Raw genomic sequence first — 13,615 nt, 5'->3', positions numbered from 1 at the left:
GGGGAGGAAGGGAAGGGGAAGGAGGCGGAAAATCGCTGCGGAGAGGGGGCTTTGAACGAAAATAGCCAGCGGTGATCAGACCCCCCCCAGCAGGACATTCCCCTAGTGGGGAAAAAAGGGGGGGGGGGAAGTCTGGTCGCCCTGGCTGCTTGCTGATCTGTGCTGTGGGCTGGAGAGCCCACGCTGCACAGATCAGCGCAAACAAGCCCGGTCCTTAAAGAGACTCTGAAGCGAGAATAAAGCTCGCTTCAGAGCTCACAGTTAGCAAGGGCATGTGCTATCCCGCGGCTAAACGGGGTTCCCTTCACCCCCAAACCTCCCCCCCCCCTGCAAAATCAACTACCAACTTGGTCGTAAATTTTGCTCTTCCTGGAGGCAGGGCTAATGTCTATCAGACGCGCATCGCCGGCTCTCCCCCGCCCCTCTCAGTGAAGGAAGACTGAGAGGGGCGGGGGAGAGGCGGAGGTACGCGTCTGATAGACGCGCGGGAGGCAGGGCTGCGGCGGTTAGCCCTGCCCCAATGCGGAAGCGCTCCCCCGCTGCACGGAGGGGATTTGGGGGATCAGGGACCCCCGTTAAGCCGCGGGATAGCGGCGTTTTAGCAGGGGCACACATGCCCCTGCTATCTATGATGTCTGAAGCGAGATTTATTCTCGCTTCAGACTCTCTTTAAGTGGTTAATTGCTTTTAACTAATACCAGTTTCCTGGCAGCCTTGGTGATTTATTTTGCTGCAGTAGTGAGTAAATCACACCTGAAACAAGCATGCAGCCAGGGCCGGATTTGTACTCTTTACCGCCCAAGGCCACTGTCACCAGCCGCCCCCCTTCAGTATAGGTAGCGAGATGGCCCCTCCCCCGTTTCCTCCAGTATAGGTAGCCAGATGACTCCTCCCCCTTTCCCTCCAGTATAGGTAGCCAGATGACTCCTCCCCCTTTCCCTTCAGTATAGATAGCGAGATGGCCCCTCCCCGTTTCCTCCAGTATAGGTAGCCAGATGACTCCCTATTGCCTCCTTTTCCCACCCTCACACCTTTCAGTATAGGTAGCCAGCTCGCCTTCACTCATTTCTCTGCTCTAGTGCAGAAGTTTCCTCTTCCTTTCTGTCTCCAATGCTGCCCAAGTCCATAGCCATTGGCCACAATGCAAATGTGCACAGAGAGTAAGGTGGCTGCTGCACAGGCGGCTAGCAGCAGAGTACTGCAATCAGGCACTAACCTGATCTCACTGCATTGCAGCATTTGCAAGGTTGAACAAGTTTAGCCTGCTGCTTTGGTGCCCTTGCTCCTGTGGTGCCCTAGGCCATGGCCTAGGAGGCCTTGTCCTAAATCCGGCCCTGCATGCAGCTAATCTTGTCAGATCTGACAATAATGTCAGAAACACCTGATCTGTCACATGCTTGTTCAGGGTCGGTGGCTAAAAGTATAAGATGTAGAGGATGAGCAGGAAAGCCAGGCAACTGGCAGACCTGAACTCAGATTGTCCTCTCTGCTCTAAAACATACACAACAGCATACTGACCTTTAAATGAAAAAATGTATTTGTTACAGCTGATACAAATCCTAAAATAAATCTTCAATGTTTCTACTTCCTGATTCATGGAAGCAGACATATTGTTAATCTTCTGTGCTTTCAAATGGCCTTATCTGCCATCTCTGCCATAGGCAATCATGTGACACAGGGAGAGATCAGATTACAATTTGTGATTAGATACAAATGAGGGGGAATTAAACAGGCTAAACTCTCTAAATATACAGAGGGTGCATTTCTCTATGTATTTCTTCAGTGCTGTGCAAGAGTTCAGGTCCAATGTAAAAAGGAAATAAATATGGCAGCCTCCATATACCTTTCACTTCAGTTGTCCTTTAACTACCTAACGACCGCATCATGCTGATGGGCGTGAAATCGGCGGCAGCCCCAGGATGCCTAACGCCAATTGGCATTAAGCCCTGGGGCGGGGTTTTGCAGGAGATTGCGTCCATCTCCGCTTGAATGACGGAGCTTCTCGCGACTGACGCTAGGAAACTGTTAGATGGCGAAACCACCGTCTATTTACAGTGTACATCACTGCGATCTATGACAGCGCTGTACTGTGTCACACAGCTGTCCCCCTGAGAGGCAGGAGAGCCATCGATTCTAATAAGCTGGTGTCTATGAGAGCCAATCGCTAGGATTGGCTAGCGGGGAGGGCGGAGTTTTAAATAAATAAATAGATAGTAAAATGTACTAATAAAAAAAGGAAATACATTTTTGTAAAAATATAAACATCCCTGCAGGGATCACGACCCACCAACAGAAAGCTCTGTTGGTGGGCAGAAAAGGGGGGGGGGATCACTTGTGTGCTGAGTTGTACGGCCCTGCAGCAAGGACTTAAAGCTGCAGTGGCCTAAATAGTCTGGTCACTAGGGGGGTGTAAGCCTGTAGTCCTCAAGTGGTTAAACCACTAAACTGAACAACAGGAAGGCTACATATAACAATTGTTTTCTGACTTATTAACAACAAGAGAAAAATAATTTTGAACTCTATTGTTTTAAATTTCAGAATGAATAGAAGTTTTGTGTTTTTTTGTTTCTTGTTTTTTTTTTTACAATTACTCCCCAGTGACTTCTTTCATTTTACTAGGAGACTTGAGGTCAGGAAACACAATCAACAGCAATAACATTATCCTTGGCCATTGTAAGCCCACACAAGCCCATCAATTATGGAAGAAACAGCCTTTTATTAACCACCTGCTGAAGAAAACATCTCATTCTAAATGTTTCTCACATGCCTCACCCTTCACTCATTTCAATTATAAATCAACCCTGACCGACACTATACAGTATATTTATTTAAAACAAAACAAAAAAATATATATCACCCTAATCTAAAATCTGTATTAATTTAAATAAATATACATGTATGATTTTTGAATTACAAAAATACATTTTCACAAAATGTGCTAACCAACCAGTCTAGCAAACTGACACAAATGTACGTAACTTATCTTCACAATTCAAAAACATTGGCCAGAATCGTAGCAGAGGTTATATTTATCCTTCATATAAATGTAGAGTTAGATCTAAGTCCTGGTCATTTTTTTTTATTCATACAAAAAAGAAGTGAATAAAAGGAAAAAAAATCCAGAGGAAATAAAAATGATAAGAACACTTAAATAATAAAAAAAATTGTAAAAAGAAAATGTTGATATATAATTAACAAAAGAAATGTCAAAGGATAAAACCCTAAAGAGCAAGGCTGATAAAGTAATCGTCTCATCTAGTCTGATAGCCTTTAGTAAACCAGGAATATAGTATATCTTTCTGGCACCTGCTACACAATTCCAAAGAGAAATAATTTGCTTGACGACCTCATGCAACAGTTAATGAACCTCTGTGACAATCTCTATGGATTTCTTCCACGAGGGGGGGGGGGGGGGGGGGGGTTAAAAAATAAATAAAAAAATAAGCAGACATAACAAATACTTTGGAAGGATAAACTCACCGGTCAGTTGTGCAGGGGAAGCTTCCATATTGTATGAAGGGATTTGCTTGTTGGAAGTTGAGACGCAGCTAATAGGATGATGTGGACGTGCTGCCACTGTGTACAATCTGCTCCTGCTCCTAACCCGTCTTAGTTTGCCAATGGTGCTTGCTGCTAATTCCATCCCAGCTCCAATCTCCTACAGGCGAGCGTCTACTCGAGTTAATTAGCCAGGCCAGCTACGTAATAACCAGCAAGGAACAATAATAGTTAAAACGGAAAGAAAAAGGAATCTCGTGCAGCACCAAAAAATAAATAAAAAATAATTTAAAAAAGTAGCACTTATGGCACCTATTAATAATCACAAGTGGAATACACTTTGAAGACCGCTCATAAAGGAAAACAATGGTCAGATATCACATAAATAGCCATTGTCATGGCAAAACAAACAAAAAGTGCAATAAAATGGAAAATCCAGGTAAGTAATCCAATAAACATAAAAGCAGCGATCCCGTTGCCTGGGGTATTGTGGAGGGTGGAAGAACAATGCCCTTTGTAATTCATAAGAAGGCTTCTGCTATTGACGATGGAGAGCGGAGTCTTTTTAAAGGATGATTTTTTTTCCCTTACTCAAGTTACACTTAGTATATGAAGACGCATACCTATTTTAAAAATTAATGGGCTTACCTTGTATACCTTGTAATCACCTGTTCATTCAGATCCCAAGGGAACATTGTTTTTTTATACAAAAGAAAAAACATGTTATCGGTCCAACTAATGTGTTCATGGTAAATGGGGACGGTCGGTATTTCCGATTTCTGCAGAATGTCAATTTTTTTATGATTTTGTCAATAGTTAATTGTGAAAAAAGAAAAAAATTCTTTTGGGGGGGGAGGAATCCACTATTTTTGCGGATGTACGCTATTATGCGTAATCTGCATTTCCGATTGGAAACCGCGACACACTTCCACATTCTCTGATTGGTCAAGTTTTGCGATTGGTCAAAACACTCTGAAGTGTTCCAATTTCTGCAGTAAAACACTGATTCTATGAGTGGTCCAATAATTCCGAGTCTTATGATTGGCCTAAAATTTCCAAGTCTCTGTAATGCGGTGTTTCCCCGGAATTCCGATTTCCGCACTCCTAATTTTCTATTTCCAAACGGAAACTTGAAAATCGGAATTTTACAGAATTATGACGCACACACCTAATAATAGACGCCGGGCCGAGGCAGAGGTTAGATAGGCTCCAGCCTTGGGGCGCAGTGTAGGAGGGGCACACAACTCACTCACATATCATTCCCCTATTGTGTTTGAAGCAGAGAAATGTAAGAAAAGGGGTTACATGGCAGTTACTGCAAGCCAGATAACTAGAGATTAGCGTGTTGGGGGGCTCTTAATCTAATAGCAATTAGTGTGTGACGGCTGGGGTGGGAGGGATGGAGGGATGCACTTTGGTGTCTCAGCCTTGGGTGCTGGAGGACCTTGTCCCGGCTCTGATGGTAGACTTTCTGACTTATACCTTTTGGGGCGACGCCTACGTGTGTAGAAGATTAGTTGTTACAATAAAAGTGTTAAAAAAAACCTGTAACGAGAAAAAAATCCCGGGGCTGGTACTCACCTCGGGTGGGGGAAGCCTCCGAAACCTATCAAGGCTTTCCCTGTCCTCCTGTGTCCCACGGCGGTGGCAGAAATAGGCGATCGCTGTCGGGCCGCTCTACAGTACAGGCGCAGGTCTCCTGCGCCTGCGTAGTAGAGCGGACCCGACTGAGATCGGCTATTTCCACCTAGCTCCGTGCGGAGAGCCGATACTGCATCTGTGCTGGAGTCGGGAAGGTAAATAAATGTAGCTTTTCAGGCTTGTTGAGCGAGGATTCCCGGACACTTCGGGGGAGCCAGCGCTGGACTGGTTGCAGCTACAGGGGAGGGAGAAGTCTCATTGGGACCCTGAGGCTTCCCCCTCCCGAGGTGAGTACCCTCCAGGGGAACTTTTTTTTGTTACAGAGTCTCTTTAAGTTGGCAACACACAATACAATTTTTTTAATTCTTTTCAATTCAAATATTTACAATCAATTTTCTGATGGATTATAACATTTGAAAAATCTGACCAATGTGCCACACGTGTTCAATTTTTCCCCGATTATGAAAACAATGATTGAAAATGCTGAAGTAATTACTTGGGGCTCTACATAACGAAATCGTCAATCTACCACACACCATACAATTTGATCAGATATTTCCACCACTCTTGATCAAGAGAATAAAAAAAGAACAGGAAATCCAATCAGAATTTTTATTCAAATAAAGAAAAGCTTTTCGATTTTGCCTGTAGAAACAATCGTTTTTATCAAATTTCTGTAAAATCGGATAATTTTATTGCATTGTGTATGGCCACTAGCCACTTTTAGGCCTTGTTCACATCATAAATCGCAATCGCTGTCACCAGCATTTTGTGATTTTTTTTGGTGCGTGATATTTTTTTTTAGTGCTTACCTGCATGGTAGCAAATTTTTTAAAGCACTTTTCTAAGCTCTTTTGAAGAGCAATTCGATTTTTCACTTCTTGACTTCAGTCAGGAAGTGAACTCTTTGACCCAGAGAAAAATAAATACAATGTATTTATTCTTAAAGTGAACCTCGGGATTTAAAAATTTACTCAGCAGAACTGAAAAGGCTTGGTGTTTCTTTAACAGTTTCACAGCATCAGAACTTTGTTTTTCTTACCAAAGCATCATTTTTAGCTGCATTTTTAGCTAAGCTCCACCCATCAAAGAAAACTGTCTTTTTTTTACCCTGATGCTGTGCAAAGCATGATGGGATTTTCTATGTTGTTATTCACGTTGCCTAGCAACTGGGAGGGGTGATCAGCACACAGGACAGTTGGAACTGTGTCTCATGCTCCCTGTCACCTCCTTTCAACCAAAAAGATGGCTGCCCTCAAGAAATCACAAACATTGGAGGCGGCCTGGTGTTGCGCTGATCCACCTTTTGCACAATTTTCAGTTTTCGATTTTATCTGATTAGCCGCACCCAGGCTATGCATATACATAGGTTAGGATTTAGTTAGTGTTAGGCCCCTCCCATGGAGGATTGACTTCTTCGCAGTGGGAGGGACAAGTACTTAATAGGTTGCATGCAAGCTGTTAATGGAAACCAACATCCTCCTCTAGTGGTAGACAGGTCATGTGTATGCTCGGTGTGTATTCGACCCCACAAGTGGGGCTTGCACTCTTTTGCAGGTAGGCACTAGTCTGTTTTTAAGTAGCGCTGCTCATTTCCTTGCTATGTACAAACATTTGCCTGTTTTTAAAACAGGGTGGGTAAGAGATTATATTACCTATCTATTTTAATTAACATAACTAATGTAACTCAATGACAGTATGTTTGTTTAGGCTGAAGTTCCTCTTTAAAAGTGCTCGGAAATCGCTATATAAAGCGCTTTGCAATTTCCCCTATATCTTCCATTGAGCCAAAACGCTCAGAATATGGTACAGGCAGTGTTTTGGTGAGCGGATTGGAATCAAACTGCTCATATGTGAACACTCTCATTGCACAAGTGCTTTTAGGGCGATTTTGAAAATCGCTGGCGTTAAAAAAAAAACCCTGAAAGCGCCCTTACATCCCCAAGAAAATATATTCAAATCAGTATTCGATTTGAATGTCGTTTTTGTTTCTAGTTTGCATTTTAAATTTGAACAATTACAATTACAAGTGATCCTTTGTGACAATAGCAATATTCCACATACAGTCGCCTGTCGGCAGACAGAGCTGGGAGTGGCTTAGATACATGTCTATAGTTGTTAAAGCGGTATCGTCACTATAAAAATCAAATTTCAACAGCAACTGGTCTGAGTGTATTAAGTGATAAAGATGCTAATCCTGCATTCAAAACTTTTTCTGCTGTTATGATTTGGAGTTATCACATACTTAAGGAACACTGGGCCTTTAGTAGTCGTGCCAAAGAATTGCATGCTGGGGGTTCTTTTTATCTATAATATATTCCTCCTCTTCCCTTTATTTCCCTGCCAGCGTCTTATCTGAAACTCTAATCCCCTACTCACTTGTGTTTACAAGCAAGGCTGAGGCGACTCAGCCATTGGAGGAGACAAGAAAAAAAGTAAAGGGCAGAAATGACATCACGAGTTAGCCTTAACTGTGGGCAAAAGACATGGCCCCCACCAGGAACAGAATTCTCGTAATTTACTATATAACATTCACTGAAATCAAAACGTGGACAGTATAATACATGTGTTATGTAAGTATATCAAGTATTTATCTACTTATATATGTGTTTTTTTCCCCTGGCATAGTATGGCTGATCCTACTGCCTTAAGATGCCGAGGACAATCATTGGAGCATACAAGTGGGCGGGGTGAGACTGCACTCTCCTGGCAAATAGGACTTAAAGGCAAATGCAGTCTCAGTGAGAGGACACAAAGGCAGTAGCAGTTTAAGAGTACCTATATGTGATGTATGGTATTTATTATTCTTGCTAAATGTATTTTTTCCTGCTGTGATCTGTATATTGTTGTTGGTTTTAGCTTGCTGGAGTTTCTATTGTTCTGTCTGCTAGCAGACATGCCCTTATCTTCTCTGTTTACCAAATAGACAATGATCTGACTGCTTTCTGCTGGACCACACAGCTCCTGGAGGAGGGAATTGTCTGTATCTACTGAATGGTCTGGGAGCAAAGTGCCTCCAGGTAGATGGGATCCTGGATCTGCCATATAAGGTCAGGGACTTGGGGCTTTTGGGGTGAGTCAGTGAAGGGGACAGCAAGCTACTGCGTTTCTCCAATTCCCTGGATCCAATAATCACAGCAGTGAATAAATCCAATTGCCTGTATATGGAATAATGGATTAATTGCCTGGACTTTACCTTTGGACTGTTTTTGGAGTTCTCTCTCTGTGGACACTACAGATGATGGTAGCTCTGCTTATGCTGCTGTTATTTAAGTCTTGTTTTGCTGGAATAGTAGTGTTGGTGGAATAATAAACACCTGGATCCTTTCCATAATAGCCTTTGCCAGTGTCCTATGTTATATATAATCACACCATACACTACTCGATATTGCGGGCTAAAAGTCCTTTTCAATAATTTTAACAAATCGGAAGACAATCAGTGGCCCAACATGGCCAACCAATTGATCTATCAAAATTGGTCAAAAGGATTGATCAAGAATGCTGGAAAATCTTGGGCTCGATTGGGTGCATGGGGGAGTAACAGAGTTCAATATCATAACAACCATCAAAGCCCTAGCTGGTGTCCCCCCAAGTGAACATGTCCCCCGGCATGCTCCGGTGTCACCGCACATGATGCGTCTGTGGCACGTGACACCAGGCACATGTAGTGACGTCACAACATGTGCCAGCATCATGTGGTACAGATACTTGCTGTGACATCGGACGCCAGAGGAGGCCTGGGGTCGCACTAGTAAACAGGTGAGCTATCAACACTGCACACAGGGGAGACATATACAGTGGTGTGAAAAACTATTTGCCCCTTCCTGATTTCTTATTCTTTTGCATGTTTGTCACACTTAAATGTTTCTGCTCATCAAAAACCGTTAACTATTAGTCAAAGATAACATAATTGAACATAAAATGCAGTTTTAAATGATGATTTTTATTATTTAGTGAGAAAAAAAACTCAAAACCTACATGGCCCGCGTACATCAAAAAAGGGCGTCGGGAAAAAAGGGCGCGTGGTGTAAACGATAAACAGTATTATCGTTTATTGAAATATTGTGTAGAATTTCGTTTACAAATAGTGTTTTAAGAATTTATAAATCACTAAATAATGTGTATGAGATCGGCAATTCTTAAAACGTTAATCTTCCCTATTTGTAAACTGAAACCCTCCCTGTGCCTATCCCTAACCCCTAGACCCCCTGTTGGTGCCTAAACCTAAGACCCCCCTGTTGGTGCCTAAACCTAAGACCCCCTGTTGGTGCCTAAACCTAAGACCCCCCTGTTGGTGCCTAAACCTAAGACCCCCCTGTTGGTGCCTAAACCTAAGACCCCCCTGTTGGTGCCTAAACCTAAGACCCCCCTGTTGGTGCCTAAACCTAAGACCCCCCTGGTGGTGCCTAAACCTAAAACCCCCCTGTTGGTGCCTAAACCTAAGACCCCCCTGGTGGTGCCTAAACATAAGACCCCCCTATTGGTGCCTAAACCTAAGACCCCCTATGGATAATAATGTTTTACAGACATTAATAAATAAAAAATGTAAATAAAAAAATGTAATTAATTTTTTTGGGTGGATAATAATGTTTTAGAAATGTTTTAGAAATAGTGATTTAGTATCTTTATAAACGTTATTCGTCACGGGCTCATTTTGTAAAGTTAAATCATCACAAGCACAGTTATAAATCCTTAAAAATCTCCGGGCGCCGTTTGTTAAAACGTTAATAATCTCCGGCGCCTTTTTTTCCCTGTTCGGAGCCCATTAAACAATATTTATAATGGGAGTGAATGGGGCGCCCTTTTTGTCCACTTGTCTCATGCGCCCAAATCTCCTGCTTCCACATGGCCCTGTGTGAAAAACAAATTGCCCCCTGAACCTAATAACTGGTAGGGCCACCCTTAGCAGCAATAACTGCAATCAAGCGTTTGCGATAACTTGCAACAAGTCTTTTACAGCCTTCTGGAGGAATTTTGGCCCACTCATCTTTGCAGAATTGTTGTAATTCAGCTTTATTTGAGGGTTTTCTAGCATGAACCGCCTTTTGAAGGTCATGCCACAACATCTCAATAAGATTCAGGTCAGGGCTTTGACTAGGCCACTCCAAAGTCTTCATTTTGTTTTTCTTCAGCCATTTAGAGGTGGATTTGCTGGTGTGTTTTGGGTCATTGTGCTGCTGCAGCACCTAAGATCGCTTCAGCTTGAGTTGACGAACAGATGGCCGGACATTCTCCTTCAGGATTTTTTGGTAGACAGTAGAATTCATGGTTCCATTTATCACAGCAAAACCTTCCAGGTCCTGAAGCAGCAAAACAACCCCAGACCATCACACTACCACCACCATATTTTACTGTTGGTATGATGTTCTTTTGCTGAAATGCTGTGTTACTTCTACGCCAGATGTAACGGGACACGCACCTTCCAAAAAGTTAAACTTTTGACTCGTCGGTCCACAAGGTATTTTCCCAAAAGTCTTGGCAATCATTGAGATGTTTTTTTAGCAAAATTGAGACGAGCTAATGTTTTTTTTGCTTAAAAGTGGTTTGTGCCTTGGATATCTGCCATGCAGGCCGTTTTTGCCCAGTCTCTTTCTTATGGTGGAGTCGTGAACACTGACCTTAATTGAGGCAAGTGAGGCCTGCAGTTCTTTAGATGTTGTCCTGGAGTCTTTCGTGGCCTCTTGGATGAGTTTTCTCTGTGCTCTTGGGGTAATTTTGGTCGACCGGCCACTCCTGGGAAGGTTCATCACTGTTCCATGTTTTTGCCATTTGTGGATAATGGTTCGCTGGAGTCCCGAAGCTTTAGAAGTGGCTTTATAACCTTTACCAGACTGATAGAGCTCAATTACAGTACTTTTGTTCTCATTTGTTCCTGAATTTCTTTGGATCTTGACATGATGTCTAGCTTTTGAGGTGCTTTTGGTCTACTTCTCTGTGTCAGATAGCTTCTATTTAAGTGATTTCTTGATTGAAACAGGTGTGGCAGTAATCAGGCCTTGGGGTGACTACAGAAATTGAACTCAGGTGTGATAAACCACAGTTAAGTTATTTTTTAACAAGGGGGGCAATCACTTTTTCACACAGGGCCATGTAGATTTGGAGTTTTTTTTTTCTCACTAAATAATAAAAACCATTATTTAAAACTGCATTTTGTGTTCAATTATGTCATCTTTGACTAATAGTTAACGGTTTTTGATGAGCATTTAAGTGTGACAAACATGCAAAATAATTAGAAATCAGGAAGGGGGCAAATAGTTATTCACACCACTGTATACACTGCCTCTGGGGGGAAGGCAGCAGGACGATTTCCAATCGTTTTCATGCTAAAATCCATTGGAAATCGCTGTGCAGTGTGTAGTCAGGCAATAGATCCCCCACTGTTCTGTTCAGACTCAACATCGAGTAGTGTGTGGCCAGCTTTAGGGATTTGTTTCCGTTGTTACAAAAGTTCTGATGCTGTCAGATTACTCATATATCACTAGGTGAAGAAGAGGCAATATCCACGCAGCAGAGCTGGTTCAACCACAAGGCAAACCTAGGCAGTTAGAGAGAGTCTAGGGGCCTGGCGGATGCTACCCTTCACCAAGTCTTTCTATAAAAAAAGCCAGGTGATCATCAGCAGTGGGAAAAAAACTGCTATCTTGCCTAGGGCCCAGGGAAGGGGGGGGGGGGGGGGTAACAATAGCCCCTGCAAGGGGCCACAGGGGGACCCAGAAGCTGCAGAGGGCCCTGTTGGGGAGAAGTTTCTTTCCCCTGTCCTGAGAGATTGACAACTAAGGACACAGAGAGAAAAAGCTTTCTGCTCTCTGAACAATTGTTCTAATGACTGCATCTGATCAGCCACTGATAAGGAATCATACAAAGTTTTGTAGACAGTCCCTATTCAGTGTGCAGCAGGCTCTTGTGTACAGCTTCTAGCCCCCAACCTCTCTACCCCTCCCAGGCCCAGATTTATATCACAGGAGCCTATAGGCACAATAGCTCAAATCAATGTAAGTTCAGCTAAAAAAAGTCACCATCCAGTAGTTGTATTCAGATCATCCAACTGAATGTCCCAGAACTTCAATCAACTTCCTCATTGATCAGCCAACATGTCATGTAAAAAATAAGAAGAGGGGGGACATAGCATAATCCAGTTATCACAAGATTGCCCGTCACCACTCTAGAGTGAGTATAAACCTCTGAGGAGTGAGGGAGGCACTAAGGGAGGGAAGTGTGTCGCCTTTCCATCATCAGGCGCCTGTAGGCATGTGCCTACAGTGTCTTATGGTAAATCCAGCCCTGACCCCTCCCCCAAGTGCTGTGTACTGTAGTGATGCTGGAGAAGTCTGCAGAGCCAGAGATGGACAGAGTGAGTGTAATAAGATGAGGCTGGGAGCACACTTGTCTGTCGGTTTTCAGTATGCGTTTCCTGCACACCATGTGTGTCTGTATGTGTGAAAACATGCACGTTGTATCACAGAAGCTAATGTAATTGATAAGAGAAAATGCCTGCAGCGCTTCACTGCTGTCTGTTTTTATCTGCATGGGGAATACACATACAAGTGCGCACTAGCCAATTGAAAAACATTGGTTCTCAGTTTACCTGTGCAGAAAGTGAGAGGGGGGGAGGGGGCCCCATCCAGAGTTTTGCAGGGGGGGGGGGGGGGGCAAGTGATTTCTAGTTGTGCCTTTGCTAGGGCCCTCCTACTTTTCTGCCAGCCAACCAGCTCCCTCGGCCAAGAGCACTCTAGTGTGTTTGCCTTGCCGGCCTTTGAAGATGTTGTCAGGTAGACGTAGAACCTGTGGACTTTGCAAAGCAAACCTTTACCTATAGTGTGCTGGTATTAAACTGCTATTATCAGCATCTTGGAGGAGCAGGCCTGCATTCCACAGCCGATTCCTGCTACTCGCTTTATTGCCTACATGGGAGCTGCCATTTTGCTAATGATGTCAGCACTATGTACAGAACAGAGAGAATTCACAGTACTTTTAGCCTGAACTGCTTTCTGGCACTACAAGCATGTCAAAAGAGAGAATTAGGCCTCGGTCACATTAGGGGCTTGATTCAATAAAACCGTGATAACTCATACGGTCGCACTAGCGTTTTTGCGCGCAATTGCGAATAAAATTTGCTGCACGTGAAAATTCGCAATTACACGCAAAAACGCTAGCACGGTCGTGATAGAAGTTATCACGGTTTCGTGAAACAAGCCCTAGGTGCGCTGAGAAACGTGTAAAAGCACATGATAAAAACGCATGCGCTTGTGCGCATTTTAGTGCACGTTTCTGTGCAGTGCGGTGCGCTTTTTTTAAGCATGTTTTGCTTATTGTAGCAGTAGCAGTTGTCAATAAAGCTTTGTTTTCATATGTAAATGTATTTTTTTTTCCAATTAGGGGCAAAAAACGCATGCGCTTCTACGTGCTTGTATGCGTTAAAAATGCGCACCCATTCACTTGCATTGATGTTCACTTTACAGCTGAACGCACAGAAATG

At 43.3% G+C, this 13,615-nt stretch overlaps 1 protein-coding gene across 2 annotated transcripts in view; it reads right to left on the bottom strand.

Annotated features, from left to right (window-relative positions):
- The window catches only part of ANO2 (anoctamin 2), a 340,170-nt gene extending 336,527 nt beyond the window's left edge, over positions 1-3,643 (bottom strand). For both annotated transcript variants that reach the window (XM_068278130.1, XM_068278131.1), the window contains exon 1: positions 3,481-3,643. In XM_068278130.1, the coding sequence (XP_068134231.1) occupies positions 3,481-3,643 (163 nt within the window). The remainder of the gene's footprint in view (positions 1-3,480) is intronic.
- Between the last annotated feature and the right edge of the window lie 9,972 nt (positions 3,644-13,615).

The sequence above is a fragment of the Hyperolius riggenbachi genome, chromosome 3, assembly GCF_040937935.1.
Source record: "Hyperolius riggenbachi isolate aHypRig1 chromosome 3, aHypRig1.pri, whole genome shotgun sequence".
NCBI lineage: Eukaryota > Metazoa > Chordata > Amphibia > Anura > Hyperoliidae > Hyperolius > Hyperolius riggenbachi.
This window is presented reverse-complemented; position numbering and strand designations above follow the sequence as displayed.